General features: G+C 33.2%; 2 protein-coding genes across 3 annotated transcripts; one reads left to right on the top strand and one right to left on the bottom strand.

Moving 5' to 3' along the window:
• Positions 1-1,818: 1,818 nt before the first annotated feature.
• On the top strand, positions 1,819-8,410 carry LOC148606167 (derlin-2-like). 2 transcript variants are annotated; one of them, XM_088544147.1, is made up of 7 exons: positions 1,842-1,979; positions 3,459-3,613; positions 4,500-4,565; positions 4,908-5,075; positions 5,490-5,685; positions 7,061-7,151; positions 8,219-8,410. In XM_088544147.1, the coding sequence occupies exons 3-7, from the start codon at positions 4,509-4,511 to the stop codon at positions 8,331-8,333; spliced, it is 627 nt and encodes a 208-aa protein (XP_088400273.1). In that variant the 5' UTR covers positions 1,842-1,979; positions 3,459-3,613; positions 4,500-4,508; the 3' UTR covers positions 8,334-8,410. The 2 variants fall into 2 exon arrangements, with proteins under 2 accessions (XP_088400272.1, XP_088400273.1); XM_088544146.1 differs by lacking the exon at positions 3,459-3,613 and having other exon boundaries at positions 1,819-1,979.
• Positions 8,219-15,865, bottom strand: LOC148606166 (ubiquitin-conjugating enzyme E2 L3-like). The gene is made up of 4 exons (XM_088544148.1): positions 15,823-15,865; positions 14,437-14,532; positions 13,258-13,444; positions 8,219-11,781 (listed from the first exon to the last, which is right to left on the bottom strand). The coding sequence occupies exons 1-4, from the start codon at positions 15,847-15,849 to the stop codon at positions 11,627-11,629; spliced, it is 465 nt and encodes a 154-aa protein (XP_088400274.1). The 5' UTR covers positions 15,850-15,865; the 3' UTR covers positions 8,219-11,626.
• Between the last annotated feature and the right edge of the window lie 5,501 nt (positions 15,866-21,366).

The following is a 21,366-nucleotide window of genomic DNA, read 5'->3' as shown; positions in this document are numbered from 1 at the left end:
GTAACAGGGACGGATCCAGGATTTTAGATAGGGGCACACAGCAAAAATTCTGCCGAGCGGAGCGAGGTGACACAAATTTTGAGGTTAAATTTTTGAAACAGTAAAGAGTGGGTGCAATGTAGATATCTTTTGTGGTAAAATTAGCGAGAAATTTTAAGTCTCAACTTGAAACCGCCTAAATCTACCCATGATAACCCATGCTTTGCAAATTTTAAGGGGGCACTCCCCCACCAGAATACGCCTCCGAGTGACCATGTTGATTTTTATGAGTGGGGTCGGGGCTAGGATCACATTTGAAATAGAAAGGCAGGACAGTGATATATGATTTTATATAAATACAAAGATGCAATAGGCGAAAAAGAAGGTTCTGGTTTGAATATTACATAAAAAGATCCAGGACACAAAATTTGACTATATAGCCCCTTTTCCCCCTTACGATTCAAATGTATATAGAAATTTATCATTATTTATCTGGGAGGGGGACTGGTCATTTTGAAATCATATGAAATTTTCTTGACCCCCATGATATTTTCTTGTCTCCCTTAAAAACATTTTTTTTTAAATGTGATACCGCCTCTATTAAACATACGTATGGAGTTTTCATATAACAACTCCTACATTATGCCAGAGCTTGCCGAAACTACGTAGAGTTTTTGTATCGCGCTAGAATTCTAACAAATAAACTAAAATAATATAGGGTTGTGTTGCTACAAAATTGAAGTCATCCCTATAGAAGTTTTATGTTATGGTCGTCATCATGAAATCGTGGATCGCTATGGTGTATCCATCTGCGCCATGAAAACTAAATTGTTCAACGTGTCATGGTTTTCCTTTCCTCTTTCGTCTACCCCGGACTTGACTTTTTTTAAGCAAATCGGTGGGTGTATCTAGAAAAGCAGAGGACGCTTACCCTACTGGCGCACCTGGTCCATGCTCCAAGTTTATAGTGGAGTCATAGTTGCTCATTTGCTTTTGTTAATTTGTATATTTGATTTTAACAAATTTCATGTTCTTTGTACGTCTGTTTTCCATGTCTGGCCTTTGTCCGTGGATAACATTCTTCTTATTACCGTTATAACCGTAGTTCCCTTCACTACTCTTTGAAGCAAAAGCAGTTGAGATGTTAAAGAATTCTTACAATAAAAAAATAAAGTCTTCAATTCCAAAACTTGATACTTTGGAAAAGTCTTATCAAAATCAAGCAGAATCAGACACAGCTCTTGAGATTCAAGATATTGGTAAGGAAATTGAATCGTCAGCAGATAAGTCGGACCAATTTGATTTAATAACTGTAAATGTTTTAGGTCCTGATGGTTATGTTGATGTGTGAACTTGATTTTACCAGAGATCATGCATGTGACAATGAAATAAAATGTTTAATGGTTGTAAAATATGTTTTAATTTGACTGGTGTAATGCTCTGTTTAACTAAAAATTTGGATACCCCTTGAAATCCATGTGCAAAAAAATGACCCCCCCTCTTTGGTTATAAAAAAAAAACTGAACCCCCTTTTCCATTTCCAGAAAAAAATGACCCCCTGGATATATGTACTTGCTTTGTTTAAATTTTGAAATAAATGTCTACGGTTTGAATATTATTTGTAAATTATTATATAAAGGATGCCGAATCTAGAGGTTTAACCTATAAAAAAAAAAACAAAGCTGTTATGCATGTGGCTAATTACAATATTCGTTATGTTTCGGCTAAGTTTACAGCCAATGAAATTAACATCTCGTTAGCGAGAACACAGCGTTACTTTATATATTTATCGGGCATTTTTAAAGAACCCAAAGCTTTTCCGAGAGGAAATAATCGCCTTTTTCTTGCGGCATATTTCTCTGTTTCCTTCCACTTTCCCTATGATATCCCCTGTTTGCTAACGCAGAACCATGGCTCAAACATTTCAACAAGAATACATGCAGATGCCACCCGTTACAAGGGCTTACACAACTGCTTGTGTCATTACGACGATAGCAGTGGTGAGCTTTCCGTTGTAACTTTTAAATCTTGCCGGCGTCTTCACTTCACTTTCTGCCTGACAGTGGCAGGAAATAATTTTATCTCGTGTATACTCGACGTCACATACAACACATTTTCGAATAGAAGCTCTACTTTTTAAACCGTCGGGACTTACCGCTAGAGTTGTCTCTCTTTTATTTAATATGAAGATAGTTCGCATATATGCATGACGTGTTAGTACCAACGAGTCGCTTATTACTAGCTTAAATCATGCTTAACAAATCCTTACGTAATATCAGCCATGTTGGTTTCTATGGGACGATTTGTTTACAAACGAAGTTCGTAAGTTCCCCTCGAATTCCGGTGACAATTGTCTGCTTCATCAATTTCTCGGTATTGTACGTTTACTTTGTTCGCGTAAAATAAATCAGAGATATCCGTATTAACGCCGAAATGCATTCGTGGTTCTTCGGTTTTTGGATAAACCATTGAAACGTAAACACAATCTCCTAGCAACCCGATCACTGTAAACATGGCTGACTTTTTACAATGTAAATATTGGCACCGAGAATTAAAATCTGACCGGAATTTAACGATTCAATGTTTAGGGAGAAGCCGTTTGGCTAAACGAATGAGCAAGTCATTTAAGATGATTTAAACGACAGTAGGTGTCAATTAAGTTGTAGAAAATATTTTTATTCAAATTTTAACAGTATGTTATTTATGTGACGCTGAGTATAGACTGTAGTGCCTCCATCATTCCCAAGGAGCGGACAAATAAAAATTGCACTAGAGTTAACCTTTATTTTACGCTTCCAATAACACGAGTAGAATGGAGACATAGAAGTATGCTGATGTTCAAAGGAGTTTCACGTAAAACAACAAGAAAAAGGGTAACAGCTGCAATCAAAGAAAAAAACAAAAAGACAATATAGAACCTATCATAACACATGTGATCATAATAAGTCAAGAATGCAACGTAAAAATGAACCCAAATGCACACCATACATATGCAAAAATATGAAACATATTTTCTGATGAGAAATATTGTGAAATTACTTCAGTTTACTCAAAATCATGAAATATATGACAAAATACATGTATGTTCTAGCCTAAATTCAAGACTTAAAAACTGACATTGATTTAAAGTGACAAACTGGCATTCCATACTTTTAGAAAATACATAAAAAAGGGGAGGTGTATGAAACGTCAAAATTTACACAAAAATGAATGAATCAGGTCAAGGGAACATTAAAAAGGGGTGCCCTAAATTATCTACGCAAAATATAAACAAAACCACAATGAAATTGTTGACTCATGTCCTAAGTCATACTACCGGAAATAAATCGTGTTTAAACTATGAAAAAAGAGTAAAAATTACATTGAACTTATCGTATGCCGTAACTATGAATAAGCATAAAAACTTGCACTGTGCTAGAATCAGGTGTACACATAAAAAATTATAAAAGACATGAATGTACATTTTGTCATCAAAACAGTATCGGTGGAATGAAAATACGGGGAAAGAAACGAACATTTAACTATAGGTACCAATAATAAGAGTCCAGAACAGTCACTGCGCGTGAGGGAAAGGCAGCACATCTGGAATAAGACTTGGTCCGTCAATCAGCATCTTCATGCAAATGTAGTTAAGGTACATCCGAAGCTGATTTATTATTATATTATGAAAATTTTTATGTCCCTGCTACGGTGAGATATGATGCTTTTGATCTAGTGAGAATCGGTGATTCTTTCATCATACATTTTTGTAGCTAAAACAAATAACTTCATAAGTTACTTCATTTGCATTGAATTTATCGGAGTGAAACACAACAAAGAACATAAAATAACCATAATAAAACATACAAGAAATCCCTTCCTTATTCTGCCATTTTATTTCACATGGTTGATAATTGACAAATGCTGGTCATTGCATTTTTCAAGTTCTGTAGTTACTCATGAATTTGAAAATAAATAAACATTTGATAGGAATGGTTTACTTCTCTTGAGGGCAGTGGCTGCTTGTCCATATATTCATGGACAGCAAGTCTCTACAGGCTGATCGTCCACACATTTAGTATGAATCAATAACAGGCGAAATCATGACAGAAACAGTAAATTTACTTTAAATAGTAATTTGGAAATTGTGAGAAATTCTTTTTATACTAATATCTTCTTCTTCCTATGAAGTTCATCCCTCAGATATCTGAGTATTGTCGAAATATGTACAAAATGATACAAATACAATAACATGTACATGTAAACCGTAACTGATGTAACAAATAATGAATAAAATTCATTCAGAATTATTACAAAATACACATTTAACAAACTTCAACAAAGACTATTTTAAAGGAAGTCTGCACATCGAGAAAGATGGTTTTGACACATGATTCAGTCCTGCACATTTTAAATAAATTTAGCTGGTCACCGTAAATAATTAAAACATCAGTAGGTGTCTATAAACTTTTAGTTCTACAGTATTTTTATTTCAAATTTAATGCAGTTTATAGTTTGTATCATTTATGTTTTTCTTACAGCAACTAGACATGATAACACCATTCCAGATATATTTTAATCCTGATTTGATATTTAGAAAATTTCAGGTAAGTAAAACCACAACTTTTGATTTTCTGGATGCTTATTAAAAATCATGCCTTTATAACTCTTCAGTCACCTAGAAGTACTTTTCTTCTCCATTTAAGAATTCAATATGTAGGTTTCACACCAGTTACATGTATGTTTTTTTTTCAGGAAATTTTCTTAAAGAGGAGTCCAACCCCAAGAACTCTCCTGGTTCTACATTTACATGTAACTTAATTTTAAGCCTCCTGACTTATTATCCCAATCATAACAAATTGCATACTGTTTCACTTTTACCTATTTACAAATGTATTTCTTGAAATTGGTTATATATTTAAACACAATAACTTTGTTTTATTTTTCAGATATGGCGGCTAGCTACTAACTTTTTATACTTTGGGCCAATAGGTTTTAATTTTTTATTTAATATGATTTTTGCATACCGCTATTGCCGGATGTTGGAGGAAGGATCATTCAGAAATAAGACAGCTGATTTCTTTTTTATGATAATTTTTGGTTGTTCTTTAATGATTGTATCCTTTATTCATGAAGGTTATCTACCCTTAAATATGTTTTGACTTCTACATGTAAATTGACAATTATTGTTGAAAGAAGATTATGAATTTAGGTCTGAACTGTTTGTAAAAACATGTCTTTCTGTATCATGACACTATCAAATGTTTAACCAAAACCGTTTAGAGGCAGGTGATCTTGCTTGCAAAAAAAGACATGATTTCATTACACTTAACATTTGATACTATACACTTGGGCCAGTTTTGAAAAGTCTAATTTTGAAAAATGTATTTTATAATTATTGTTCTTAAATATAGAGCTGGAAAGAAAATATCCATGGCATCATCATTGACTTGTTTCGTAGAAGCATATGTGTCTATACATATGACAGTTGTGATTCACGATAAATACTGTTTTCCTTAACCATATTATAGGTCTTAGGTTTAGTAGTAAATATAGTTTTTTTAGGTAGTGCCTTTACAATAATGTTGGTATATCTATGGAGCCGTAGAAATCCTTATGTTAGATTAAACTTCTTTGGTTTGATGACATTCCATGCGCCATACTTACCCTGGGTGTTGTTGGGATTCTCAGTATTACTTGGAAATTCAGTTGTTATTGACTTAATGGGTAAATCATATGCAAAGCAATGTTATGGTCTCACTAACCACGTCGAACGTTTCCATTACTTTACATGTTAAAAAAGTAATTTTCAAAGTCTCACTGTGAATTCCCAGGACAAATGACATCTTAAAGCTGCATACCATTGCGAAGCTTGGAAAATAAGGCTTCCAAAATCAGTATGCTAATGGTACGATGATAGTAGAAATTCTTCACAAAATTTACTGAATAAATAATTCTGAAAATCCACATTTTTACCTGTTCTGCTAACTGACAGCATGGAGGCAAATTACTCACACATGTAAACAATATTCATACACTTTTGTAGTTAATTACATATATGATTTTAAAGTACACATTCTCAGCTTTATTTTGACTACTTTTAATCATAATACACACAAATAATGCACTTACAATGCATATGTCCAGGTTCAGTGTGTTTTTGGTACTACATAGGGGATGGCCATTTGACCCGGAAGTGGTTAGTGAGACCTATGTCTTTGTATTAATTATCTGCCTTTGATTCAAGGCATTATATATATTTAAGTAATGACTATTTATTTATTTTATAAGGCAAATGTTTTTAATGTTTAACTCTGTTTAGCAGCTTGTACTGATTTAAAGCAAAAAATTATTTTTCATCACAGTAAAATAATATTGAGTGATTCCCAATGTACATTAAATGAAAAAATGCAGCAATTTGTTTGTCCCCACATAAAATTAAATATGGGACGTAGAATAAATGCTCTGCTGAATGCAGCTTGATGTGACTGCATAGGTCAAACCTAAAACAGGTAAGATGGAGTAAGTATGCACACAACAGTGAAGCTTTATGCAGCTCAAAGATTGGGGATTACAGTAAAATCAAAGTTTTGGTATTTCAGTAAAATGTAACCAGTGAGCACAGCATTTGTTTCTGGCAAAGCATGAATCTGGTCAAAGAACTTAAAATTTTGATATTGGATTAAAATAGTGTGATTTAGAATATCAGAGACCCAAGAAGTCATTTTTTAAAGAAAAAAATGTTTATGACCCTTTAGCAACAGGGCCAAAAATTAGGAAATGAAATATACTTTTAAGTTCTTCATATCATAAAAGTGTTGTTATTAAATTAAGCTCCACTGCAGTTGGTCAAGAAATCAGCAATTTACACAGTGTTTGAACAGTCTGATTTTTTTTCCTAAAAATTCTGAAGTGACATAACCCTTGAAATCAATCCAAACTATTCTTTTGTGATATGGAAACTTGTGTGGATATAGATGATATTGTATTGTACAATCTTTTGCCATCCTATAAAAAAAGGTATGCATGCCACTGTTTATGTCTTGATTAAAATTACCAAGCATGAATATTTTTTTTTCATTTAGTTAATTTTTTTTTTTAGGTATTGCAGTTGGCCATGTTTATTACTTTTTGGAAGATGTATTTCCACAGCAGCAGGGAGGATTCAGAGTTCTCAAAACACCAAGATTTTTGTGAGTATCTAGTATTTGTTGCTGTTAAATCTATATGAAATAAGCAATTAATGAAGACCAAAGAGATGCTATTTTGTTTAATGGAGACTTTCTATAAGAAATGAATGGCCTATTAAAAACATTCTGACTTTAAGACTGTAATTATTGATAGATATAAGTTGCTATTTCAAAATTAATAGTTTTCTACAATACTGTGGAAGAACTATTGTTCGTGGGTAAGCCAAACCACGAAATTTGGTTCCCAACAAAACGCAGAATCCCACTGATATGTATACTGAACCTCAGAACCACGAATAAGTGTTTCTTCCCTAAACCATGAAAATTGGTATCCACAAAGTAAAGTACTTTCACTGTATTTAAAACGCAATAATTTCTTTGTTGTACTAATTTATCTTTTTTTCCATGGTGCTAAATGGATTTATAATGCTATAAAACACTAGTCATATTTTAAACCAGGAAAATTTATACCCAACAATATCAGAATCAGCAATGATTAATCTGTGTATACAGTACTACCTGAAAAAAATTTGAATAGATGTACACTGTCACTGTTGTACTTGTATTGTTGGTTATTTTGGTTGGTGTAAAAATTTTTAAAACAAAAAGGTATACCAAAGATTTTGGCATTTATAAATTTGGCCAATGCTAAGTGGTGCATTTAGTGTGTAAGCCCCGAGTTAATATTTTGCAGAAATTATTTTGGCGATTTTAGACTGCTAAAACACACCGAAATTAGTACCCCACAAAAATCAACAGCTGTACAGTATTTGCTTAAATTACTCGGTATATAATAGACACTGATCACATACAGTTCATTGATGGACTATGAGCTGACTTTATTCATTCCGGTGGGGGTTGTTGTCTCTTTGACATATTCACTACATCCATTCTCTTTATATGAATATTTTAGGTTATAAGGATTTATTGAGCCACAAGATGATTTCTTCGTTTTAAGCTTAGACAATTCGACTATGTACTGATGTTATTTATTGTGGAATGAAGTGACGAGATTTATCAAACATTTTTTGGCAAAATCAGAGTAATAAATTTCTTCTTCTATTTTGCAGGACATATGTATTAGAAGGACCACAGGAGGATCCAAATTACAATCCCCCTCCAGAAGAGCGACCAGGAGGGTTTAATTGGGGTGGAGAAGGGGAGCAACTACCAGATAATCAGTAACAATCTGTGTGGGGGGAGGATGCAATATCTGAGATTGTATTTTAGTAACACTATCAAATAAAATGCTATTTATTTTATTGGTACAATTTCTTTTTTTAAGCCTAAGAATTCAGAGGTTTAGCCTATAAATTCAAATATAAAGCTTCTGCTGTTGTGATAAAGAATGCATAGAAAGAACACTCAACATTCTCAAAGCATGCACACTGCAATTGGTAATGATGATTGAATTATTTAAATTTTTTTACAAAACAGACACTATAAGCTTGCTGTATGATTGGAAGAAAAAGCAGTGACTACCAATCATGGGGTTCTGATTACTAGCAGGATTGACTAGATACTAACCCTCAAAAAATGTCTTAAGGAGGTAGATCTAAAGTAAGGGATACAACTCTTACAAATCATTTGAAAGCTTGTGTTCAGCATTTTACATCAACCTCATGTAAGCATCAAAGTAATTTGGATTGATTTCTTTCTGTTTCAAATGAAAGCTTAATATGCTTTGGTGAAATTGAATATGATACAAACATATCACTGATTTTAAGAGTTACGTCCCATACCCTAGGTCTACCTCCTTAATTGTATGTCAGAAAATATCAGGTTTTTTGTTTGTTTACTGTTATTCGTGAAGCAGAAATTGGCCAGGTTTTATGTTTTTTTATTGTTATTCGTGAAGCAGAAATTGGCCAGGTTTAATGTTTTTTACTGTTATCCGTGATGCAGAAATTGGCAAAATCAAAGTAAATATACAGTAAAATAAAGGCTTGCCACAGTTTAACGTTGACTGGAATAAAATGTTTGCAGCGCACAGCTTGATACAACTGCAGATGTCAAACCTGAACAGTTGGTACAAGTATAGGCAGACAGTCAAAGATTGATAAAGCTCTGAATTTGGAATGCAATTCAATTAATACTGGTTAAGCTTTTGACCAGAATTGAAACAGCCCATTTTGACCCCTAGTTCCGAATCTGTTCAACCTAAATAATTAACCCCAACTCCCTGTGTTGTAATGGCGACTTTTGGTGGAATTCCATAGATATCTATACACATATACTCAAGTTATTGTATGGATACCAAATATCTACAGAATATAGCCCAATACCATTTCAAGAATGCATTTTTTTTTGCAGTTGTATACAATGCATGAAAAATCAAGAGTTACGTTTGTTTCAGAACTTTGACTGCTTTCTAATAATATATACACATAACAGTGAATTTCTGTGAAAATTTTATTAACTTCTGTTGGAAAATAATGATAATCTCACACTCAGCAAACTTGTAAACATACATTCAGAGAAATCTTATATGTAAGGAATATAATTGTCATGTTGAAAGGTTAAAAATATACTCATAGAGCATTAATTGTTATACATTGTATTGCAGTGAATAAAGAGTTCCAACTTCGTGAATTGTGACTGGTTTTCTTGTGTGTGCAATGTGCATGTACTTGCAGTATGTAGATGACAAAATTAAATCAAAGTGCTGAAGCACTGTTTAAGATAATGCTTGAATTTGGTTGAAATCCGTGGTCAGTAATTTGAAAACGTTAATTTTTTCCTGTAACATCATAATAGCAGGATAAAATTAATATTCCATCAAATGTTCTAGGGTTGATTTCCATAGACTGTTAAATGCCAATTATGAATTATGTTAAATATAGCTTCAATCTCCAAGAGTAATTACTTACAAAACAAATGCTTTCATTGGTTAACATCTTATCAGAACACAAATAAGATGAAAATAACAGCAATGAAATGAACTTTTAAACTTTTACAACAATAAGGCCTTTCAAAATTATTTTTATTAGTCTAGTGAAAAAAATACATATGGATAAAAATCATTTCAATGTTTTTAACCATACTTTTTTTTTCAATTTTTAAAGGTTCAACTTAAATAAGTTTAAAAAGCATACAAAATAATGTTATCCAGATATGATTATGTAACTGTATTCTCCTAGGAAAATTGTATCAGGACTTTGTAGATAGGTTGATGTATATGTACTTGTAAATAATTTTGAGTGGCAAAATAAACCGTTACTTGCATTACACATGGTGGAATTTCATGAAAAGAATATAATATCTTCAAAGAACAACTTGTTCATACATCAAACAAATATAAATGTAACACATAAATCATAATAAAGTTGCAAAAGGTTAGATATATTCACATACAAAATTGACACTTCACCATGCAAAAGTTAGCATATCTATGAAATTTCTCAAATGGTAGAAACATTTTTTGAATATAGGTGCTATTTTATTTTGGATTGTATAAACAGGTATACATAGGTATACCCAGTTTATAATTGAATTTATATTCAAAATGATGACAATTAGTCATGTCACAAAATCATCACCAATTATCACATGCTGTCCATTTTTTTTGCAATAAATAGGGGTTTTAAAAATTATATACCAGCAACAATTCAGTAAAAAGTTTTTGCATGGTTAAAGTGAACTTGAAGTAAAAGATACACCCACTCCACTTTCACACAGAGAATCAATGTCTCACATAAACCCCCTTCTCTATTGTACTGTTAATTTAATATGCATGTTCTACAGGCCAATGAAAGTCAATTTTAAGTTTTTATCAGATTTTGACGTAAATAAGTCCTGATCATTTTATTGCATTTTTAATCTGTCTATTTATCCTTTCTGTAAATCCATCTTCTCAACTTCCTTTTATTTCATATCATTAAAAACACCTTTAAAAATATTAAGTAGGGGCATAAAGACCTGTTTTTGGTCCCATCTTGAAAAACAAAAGTGCATAGTTAGTAGTAGTAATTCAAGACATTTCTAAAAAGCATATTATAAAGTTGTTTTGATATTATAGAGCCAATACATGCACTTATTTAAATTTCGTAAAGATAAAGGCCTTAAGGAGGCTCTTATGCCCCTATCTCTTTACTGTATATCTTGGATGGTATTTAGACAAAATCTGAATAACTATAAAGCTGACCAAAGGCCAAGGGATATGTGCTGATAGATAGTCATGGTTAAGTAAAGGTTTCATAACTTTCTTCCCAAATTTACTGAATCTGATGTCTTTTTTATTGTCAGTTTAAACTTCATATATGTTTTCCTCTCATTTTATTTTTATTTTTAACACTATATCAAAATGATATAATGATCTTTATTTCTCAATTATCATTAATTATTTTCATTAACTTTCCCTGTAAAGACTAAACCATAACCATACTTCAGACACACCCTAAAATCAAAATGAAAGCACTAAAAACCAAGGAATTTTGTCAGATACTGCCAACATTGCATCACGTCTATTTATAGAAATCTCAATCAGCTGGTCTCTTCTCACTGTGTTTCTTAGTGTACTCATCAGCATTTTTCATGAATTTCTTCTTGTCCCTGGTAAATTCTTCAGCTAGATCTGGTCTGAGCGGGTGATCCGGCTCTGGCTCATGAACTAAGGCTACTAAAGATTGTATAACTGTAAAGAAAGTTTAAGAGTATAATAATAATGTTTTGTTCGAAAAAAGCTAGAGAAAGTTGATCTGGTGATCATCAATACCCCTAAATCTTGAGTTTTCTTTTCAAGATACACCTGGATACAAAAATACTAATAACGTATATTGCAAATTACAACATGCTGTACATGTATTTCAAGAAGTAGCCTTTAATCAGCAGCATTAGGCTCAAATATATAGGAAGATCTAAAATGTGTTGAGCTGAAGTTTGAAATATTTGGTTGCAGCTCACCAAATGCTCATTAAGCTTATACCAGGTACAACTACATAATGAACATTGGTATAGCATAAGCAGCAATGGAACAAGTGCTTTTTCCTGATTCATGGTATTTTTTTCTATATTATTTAATATGACATGAGTAACTATGTGGATCTTATCCTACCAGTGCACCATATTCTTCAGGCACCAGCACCACAAAACTTCAAAAATATATTTTAGTCTAAGAATATTCTTAACTTCCATGGTGGCCTTGGGCTGACATTTTCATCCCAGTGGGTTTGTTGTCTTTTTGACAATATACACCATACCTATTCTCATTATGTTTCCTATCAAAGTCCTTGAATTTGATTACATCACAAATGTTAAGAATTTTCTTGTACATGTTCATTACACTCTAGTCAGGTAGTGATGTAGGGGGATGTTGAAAAACCCGACTTTATTCAAAAAGAAATAAAAAATAATTCTCTCAATAATTTTACAAGCTTTTGGTGAATGGGTCAGGGTTTTTTTAATCAGAATCACATTAAATCATTTACGGTGTTTATTTTGTGTCTGTCTCTTATTTCTATGTAGCTTTAAATAAATATTAAATAAAACTACTTAATAAAAGGAACATGGACAAAACATATTGCTTGACCATATTGATATAATATTGTAAGTTATGTCAGCAATCTTATTTGAGTCACAGATTAGACATCATATCATTTAGTATGAAAAGGCTAACTGATCTACAGATGTTTCATGCATTCCAAGATGAAAGCATTTGATCAATTAAACAGACCCTGAGCAGATTTATAGTGTTCTAGCTCACAGACAGAACTGCCTAAAGGTAGGCATGTCACCCTACTCGGACATGTTCTGACTCTAACCAGTATTGAGATTGTTGAGGGAAACAACCTTGTAATAATAAATTATTAATTTATAAGGACCATTGTCGACATCGCCAAGGGCGAAAGTAGTTTTTAAATCAAATACAAGAACATATAACTAGTCTATTTGTAATTAACAAAACCAGTTATCTCTATTTAGTATAAGCTACATTGTATGTGCTTGCAGAGAAGCAGCAACCACCAATTATAAAGTCTTTGGAATGACTCTGCAAGAAACTGAGTCTAGGATACCAGCCATTGAGGGGGTGTGGCATTCTTACAAATAATCACAAAGGCAACTCAGAGGGTTTTAGGTGTAAATGCTATTTAAGTATCAAGCCATGTTTTACCTTGGTCTGTTTTTGTTGCAGGTTTCCAATGTTCGGGGCTAATTATAGGTAGACACACTTGTCCCTTCTCATCAATATTAGGATGATATATTTTAGTTTTGAATGTAACTTTAGGTGGCTTGAAAGGATATTCAGCTGGGAAGTTAATCTCTATTTTGAATGCTCCTCTTGAGAAAGGAGGCTGATCCTACAAAGGAAAATAATATATAGATACATATACTGTATATATGTATATGAAAAAGAAATTTCCTATGATAGAATTTTTTATTAAGCTAACAACAACACCTTTTTTTTCAAAGTGAATGCATGATGGATGCAATTTTTTTTTAAAAAGTACAAAGAACAGTTGAAATCTCATGTGTCAAAGCAATCCTTGTTGAGAAAAAAAAATGTTTCAGTAATGCTGTTATTACTAGTATGACAAGTTAATAATATTGTGACATAAGATAATAATGATACTTAAATTTTTTTTCATCTACAAACATACACCTACATTTTTGTATATCCCGATATGAAAATTTAGCAATGTTTTATTTAGTCAGAATGAGTTTTACTAGTCTTCCGCAAATAGATGGTTGTGAACCGTCTTAAAATATCTTTCCTGACTTGTACATAATACAGTCGATAAATTACTAGTAACAATCCATTATTTGATGAAGTTTACATATCAACCAGAATCCAATGTGACCTCTATTTTGAATAATTTACTCTGACCTCTTTATTGATTTTCCTGGAAAAGGTGACAGACAGCAGAGCCAATTTTTTAAATAAATAGATTTCACATTATGTCTTTCTTCTTAATAATTGTAATGGAATTAAGTTCTTAATTTGGGTGGTTTTTTGTGTTTTATGTTATAGTCCAGTGCTATATTGGTGTTCACTACATATATGTGCCTGTCCCAAGCCAGGAACCTGCAGTCCAGTGGTTGTTGGTTTTTATGTTCATTGTTAGTAGTCTTTATAGTTGTATAGATTAGGCTGATTTTTTATCTTTTATGAATAGTTTCACATCATTTATTTTGGGGCCTATTACAGCTTGCTTTATGGTATGGGTTTTGCCCATCATTGAATAATGTAAGGTGACCTGTAGAAGTTTAACTGATCATTGCTTGGCATTAGGTGGATGACTATGTAATTGGCAATCATACCAAATCACCTATTTTTATATATACACCTTACCGGCACTATCAAACCTTCCCACTTTAGTATGTTCGATTCATCAACTATTATATTTCTAAATGTTTTTAAATCTGATTTTCGTAAATCTCCTAATTCCTGTAATGAGAAAAAAAAGACATTTATAATGTATTCAGAAAAAGAACCAACAATACTGATAAAAGTAATTCCGAATTTTATCATAATGATTGCCATGAACATTTCATGGGAGCTACATGTACATGTACGTACAAAAGTAGTTCGTCAAAGATGGATCTATGCTAAAACAAAATCTTTTTAACTACATGAACAAAACTTTCTGATAATGGAAGTTATGTTTTCTAACCAAAATTATTTCAAAATTATCTATTAAATACATTTACCAAGAAAAAAAGAATATTCAAATACTGTAAACATATTCATTTTTAGGGTTGGACAAAGACCATGAAAAAAAAAGTACACACTATATAACAATAATCAATTTTTGGAAACTGACACCCAAAAATATATTCACTTGACAGAATCCATGAAAATTAGTAACCACAAAAATTAACACATTTACACTAGTTGTTTATTCCTATTCTCATTTTTGGAACAATGTCACACTTTATAAATAGACCAGAAACAATTCATAACTACCAAATCAATTTGCTAGGCACCTATTATTCAAGTGTACATATCTCTTAATTTAAAATTGCATGGATCATCTGTTTAAAAGACCTTTCATAAATTAAGAAGATAGCTGCAACAGATTTTAATTTCGCTTTCTAGGTACTTAAACCAAAGGCACCTCGCTACACTTCCTTTATCTTGAAGAGCCTGGATATTCAGGAAATAATTATTCAACAAACCATTCTTGGTTGAGATACAAAGTGGTCCTTATCAATTACAGCCTTATGACGATATAATTACATAACTTGAAATTCAAGTTAAATGTATTTTAGTCACTGACCAAAAAAAAAGTAATCAATGAAAAACCAAGAAAACAAGTAATTTTGTATATTTTGAATCACTTGCATACTTCAATAAAATGTAAATATTTTCATGCATGAGTAAGCAGGTATCCTGTTGAGAACGACATGACACAATTTAAACCACCAACTTGAGACAAAAAATGAAACCATTTAAGGGTTCATTTTAATTAAAGAAATATATAATGAATGTCTTCAGATTTATTTGAAAATAAATATTTTTTAAATATTTTCCTTTTAACTGGAAAATTCCAAGACGGCAGTTGCTGGGTGAAAAAAAATAAGCTAAATTAAAAGGCTTCCAAATTGAACAGAGAAAAGTTTCGGTCTGAATTTTGTTTTGATGGAACGAACCATTCGACAAACTAGAGGAATACTTTCATAATGAGGGTAAACATTGGCTTATTATGCCAAATATCCTCTTTTTCTTTTTGTTTACCTTCTGAAGCCGCCTGGTCGCTGCCATATTGGATAGATCACGTGACTTCAATTATGTTCTGGAAGGGAGACCACTTTATAATTTGGCGCGAAAAATAAAATGATAACTCATCGCTCACACAAATTAGGGTGGCGTTGCATTGTCCACATTGCACTCCTAAAGTTTGGTAGATTACTATACAGAAAAATATGGCAATCAGTGGGTTGAGCCCTTGGCAAGTTCAGCGCCTGGTCCTTTTTCGGAATTTCTGGATTCGCCCGGCACTGAAATCAAGGAGTTAAATATAGATATATAGAAATCCTTGCTGAAATACATTACCAATTACTGTAACTATCTAATTCCCGTGTTTCTGATCGTCTTGAAAAGGCGACATAGGCACACAACATGCATCGTGATCCAAACAACATTAATGTTATATTACAATTTCGTTGTTAAAGTGAAGATGTCATGAAATAGAACAAGTCTCCCAGGAGCCTGAATCGCTCACACGGTTAAATTTTGCCTTTCAAAGGCAATAAATTGGACAAGAATTTGTCCAACAATTTTGACTCAAAAAGTCTTTGGTAAGACTTATCATAAGGATCATTTCAACAATTGAAAGTTTCTTTTAATCTATCATCGTTTTCAAGATATTGACCGAAAACTGTAAAGAAATGTCATTTCCCCCTTTCAAGGACAATAACTCTTACAATGAGTCGTCCGACAACGTTTATCCCTGACGACTTTTGTAGTCCTAATAGTAAGGATCATTTCAGCTACAGAAAAAAATTTGGCTGAACCTAACGGTTTTGGAGATATATGCGAAACACAACTGTCTAACCCCTTCGTTCGTTCTATTTATAGCAACAGCCATTTTTCTAGGATGCATGGGGATCGAATCAAGATTTCGTGCATTTTTTTTCAAATTTCAATGCCCATGCAGATAGCATGCCTCCGTTGGGCCAACGTTGGATGATGGTTGATTCGTTGTCTCTTGGTTGGCGTTGGTAAAACAACGTTGACCTAGTGTAACAGTGAGTGGTTATCGGAAATATTTCCTCTTGATTTATTTTTTTTTTCCAAAATGGTTTCTACTTGACAAGCCAATCATTAAACATGACGTTTTGACATTTTAAAGATTTTCATTCTGTAAAAAGATTCTACGTTGGCCCAACGTTAGTCTGACGTTGGCCATACTACATTCAGCATAACCATTGCATTTTATGTTTCTTTTTAATAACTTGCTTTTAGAAGCTATTTATACTTATGAGTATGTTTTAATTTCATTTTTTTAAATCAAAACCATGATTACATACTTTGCATTTTTCTACACTTGTCCTACTCAGAGCCAATGGTAAGCCAACATTGAACCAACGTCGAAAGAATTTTGCTAAAACACATGTTAAAACAGACTTCATATATTTTTTTTATACAAAAATGTATGTCGATCTCAAGAAAAGTAAAACAAGAATTCTTTAAAGCAAATCCGGATATATGCATGAAAGCAATAATGTGTTGCATCTAAACTGAGATATGACGTTGGGCCAACGTTGAAACACAATCTAAATATATACTTTTACTTTTCTTTAAAAAAAAAGTTTTTTTTGGCTCTTTTCAAGTCACAAATTCTGTTAATATTTATGTAACAGGTATGCGCGTTTAATATCTAGAACTCAAGAACTCAAAAATTATGTACAACCAAATATAAATTTTTTTAAAAATGTGCGACTTAATGAAGCCATTGAGAACACACATACAAACAAAAAATAAACTCCGAAAACAACAGGCAGGATTCGGATTAGGTGTTGGTTGCATTGATCACATCTTTACTCTACGAAATATAATGAGAAGTGCATAGAATGGAATAGTAAATTACCTTTAAACTTTATAGACTTTGAAAAGGCATTTGACAGTGTACATCGTGAGAGCCTCTGAAAAATACTTACAGCCTATGGATGCCCAGATAAACTCGTTCGAATACTTAAATCATTCTATAACAACTTTTCATGCAGCATTATGGATGACAAGAAGCTTAGTGAATGGTTTAACATCACAAGATGAGTCAGACAAGGATGCATCATGTCACCTATGTTATTCCTTGTAGCAATAGATTGGGTGATGAGGAAAACTGTTGGGAATCGGCAAAGGAAAGGGGTATAAGATGGACTTTAACATCAATGCTAGCAGATCTCGAGTTTGCCGATGATATAGCTTTACTATCCAGCAATGCGGGACATCTGCAGAGGAAAACTGAAGACCTGTCAAAATACGCAAAACAAGTTGGATTAAACATCAATAAAAGAAAGACAAAAACCATGCAACTTGTTCCTTCCTCAACAGAAATCAGGTCAGGAAACTACTTGAAGAAGTCGAAGATTTCACCCATCTAGGAAGTATACTAAGTAAAAGCAATGCAACATCAAAGGATGTTGCCAACAGACTTCAAAAGGCAAATGTCGCATTTCACCAACTAAATAGAATATGGAAGAATAACAACATCACTCTGGGGACAAAAAACCAAATTATACAACAGCAATGTCATATCAGTCCTTTTTTATGGGTCTGGATGCTGGTGAATAACACAGAAAGACAGCCAGAGACTCTCAGGATTCCACAGCAAGTACACGAGAAAGATCTCCAGAATATATTGGCCACAAAAGATCACCAATCTAGCATTGTATGAATAGACTGGTCAAACTGACATCATGATCCAGATAAAACATAGACGATTAAGATGGTTTGGCCATGTCAACAGAAGAGAGGCAGAAAATACCATCAGAGTAGCTGTCAAATGGACACCATCAGATGGCAAACGAAGAAGAGGACGACCGAGAGAAACATGGAAGCGAACAATGACATGAGAATTCAAAGACATGGGAAAGACCTGGGGTTAAATGGAGAGCATTGCCAAAAAAAATCGAGAAAACTGGAGGGCCAACAGGCGCGAAGAGGATAAGTAAGTAGGTAAATATAAATTATGGCAACAACAATAATATACGTGATTATCTCCCCATTATGCAGATTTGGAGGTCCAAATCAAAGGTACAGCTATGGGAACGAAAATGGCTCCTTCACAAGCAAACATCTTCATGGGTAAATTATAAAATCAAATAATTTCAACATCTTTATCCAAACTCTTGGTTTCGATTCACCAATCATGTTGACATGGAATGGAGTGAGTCTAACCAAAATTTAGACAATTTTATCACACATGCCAACAACGCTCATCCATCAATCAAATTTACACATGAAATTTCTCACACTAAAAATCACATTTTTGGATACTGCTACGTCTGTAAGAGACGGTGAAATGTCAATGGGTCTTTACAGCAAACCAACTGATAGTCACCAATACTTGTCTCCCAATAGTTGTCATCCAAAACATTGTACTAAAAGCATATCATACAGCCAGGCACTTCGAATTGGGCGCGTTTGCTCGTCTGACGATATCACTAACAAACGTCTTGATGAACTCTCTTGTCATTTGTTATCGCGTGGCTACAAATCAACAGACGTAGATCGAGGATTTCAACGTGTTAACAGCATCAGCCGTAATGATCTCCTCGAGTACAAACCCAAGAAAAAGAACAAAAGTGTTCCTTTCGTGCTTACTTACCATCCAGCCTTTGGGAAACTTTCGCAGCTACTTCTTTCGAATTAGGAAGCCATTCAAAAACATCCTAAGCTCTCCAAACTCTTTCCTGGGGCACCGGTTCTGACATTACGTAGTCCTCAGAGTCTAAGAGATGCCCTAGTAAAAGGAGAGATTCCATCTCAGCCAAAACAATATACAACGGGCCAGTGTCAACCATGTGGAGATAAAAGATGTAAGACCTGTACCCAGATACTGCAGAAACTGGTCATCGCAGTGACTACAAATGTAAACCAGACCTCCCTCTAATCGCCATCTTAGATCAGTCGGATAGAAGATCTCCACAACATTTTTGTTATAATCATAGAACATAATAACAACTGGTCAAAATGTAAAAGAGTGTCTACGGAGAGCTTTTGGATGAAACAATTACAAACAATTTCTCCAGATGGAATAAACGAGAAAAATAATTCATTTTTAGGTCTTGGTCTGAAGCTGGCACAGCACTACATGCTATACATCAATACGCCGTACTACTATAATTTGACTTTTCTTAATTGTTTCTAATTTTTTATAAAAACACTCCATTCTCCTTTTCATTCAGATTCCTTATCATTTGCTTATGTGTGCCTTTGATAAAGGTACAATCACCCGTGCAGCGTGATTCAGCTTCAGAATCTATGTTTTGATCTTGCACTTTGTTAGTTTTATGCTGAAGAACGATATCGGTCGTTTGGTGATGTTATCATATTCAGATGTTTATTTAATATTTTGTTACGTTCCGCTTCGTTTTTAACAATCCATCACCCCGTAAGAGTGATTGTTGACTTCTATTTAGACTATTATATGTATGTATATATAGAAGGGTCTGAAAAATTCCCAACGATGTTAGAACTGTCAAATTTACGAAGCAAATTTTGGTCGTTCCCTCCGCGGGACTCGAAGTTGTACCGCTTCGCAAATTTGACAGTTCTAACATCGTTGGGAATTTTTCAGACCCTTCTATAAGTGTAGCGAATAGAGTCGTCACACACACACACATATATATATATATATAGAGAGAGAGAGAGGTCTGAAAAATTCCCAACGATGTTAGAACTGTCAACTTTGCGATGCAAATTTTTGGTCGTTCCCTCCGCAGGACTCGAACTTAGGCCACTCTATAAGTTTACGTTATCTTCCCTGTATCAATTTGATCCGATGGAGCAGTGTAGCGAATAGAGTCGTCACATTCTGAGTGAGACTATTCGCTACACTGTTCCATCGGTACAAGTTGATACAGAGAAAATAATGAAGATAATGTAAGCATAGAAGGGTCTGAAAAAAAGATGTTAGAACTGTCAAATTTGCGAATGCATATTTGAAATGTCACTAAAAGGATAAGGACTTTGGCGCTAAAAAGTCATTTTATAATTAAGTCGACGCTAATATGTCTATCTTGTTGGCGCTGATATAATCTAATATGTTATGTCCATCGCCGACTTAATTTGAGTTATTTTAACTCAAAACTAACAATTGAATATTGTTCAAACTTTGCATTGTTTTCATACAAATGTTGAATATGACAACTCTGAATTATCTGAATACTTCGATGAGAGAATGAAATCATTGTTCGATCTGAAATATCGAATCAATGATAATCATTAAAAAATAAAAAAAAAGATGTTTCTTTTTTTAAAACAACATAGTCAGGCCACGCTTAAAATATTGTTCGTTCCCCCTTACCCGTCTCTAGCACCTGGTTTTGGACAGGAAGTTAGGGAAAATATTATTTTCCCAAAGTTCATATGATTCTGTAAAAACCGTGATCAAAGAAGTGAAAAATGCAGCTTTACATATATATTTTTTTAATCTTGTCTAAGAAAGAACAATAACATATTTTTTTGTAAACATATTTATTTCATTTAGAAATCCAAACAATAGTATAACATAAATACAATGTAAGCAAAGGATTCGGAAACAAGCTTTAAGTT

Source organism: Perna viridis, chromosome 9, assembly GCF_037379345.1.
Source record: "Perna viridis isolate PV_CMFRI_1.1 ecotype Kerala chromosome 9, ASM3737934v1, whole genome shotgun sequence".
Classification (NCBI taxonomy): domain Eukaryota; kingdom Metazoa; phylum Mollusca; class Bivalvia; order Mytilida; family Mytilidae; genus Perna; species Perna viridis.
This window is presented reverse-complemented; position numbering and strand designations above follow the sequence as displayed.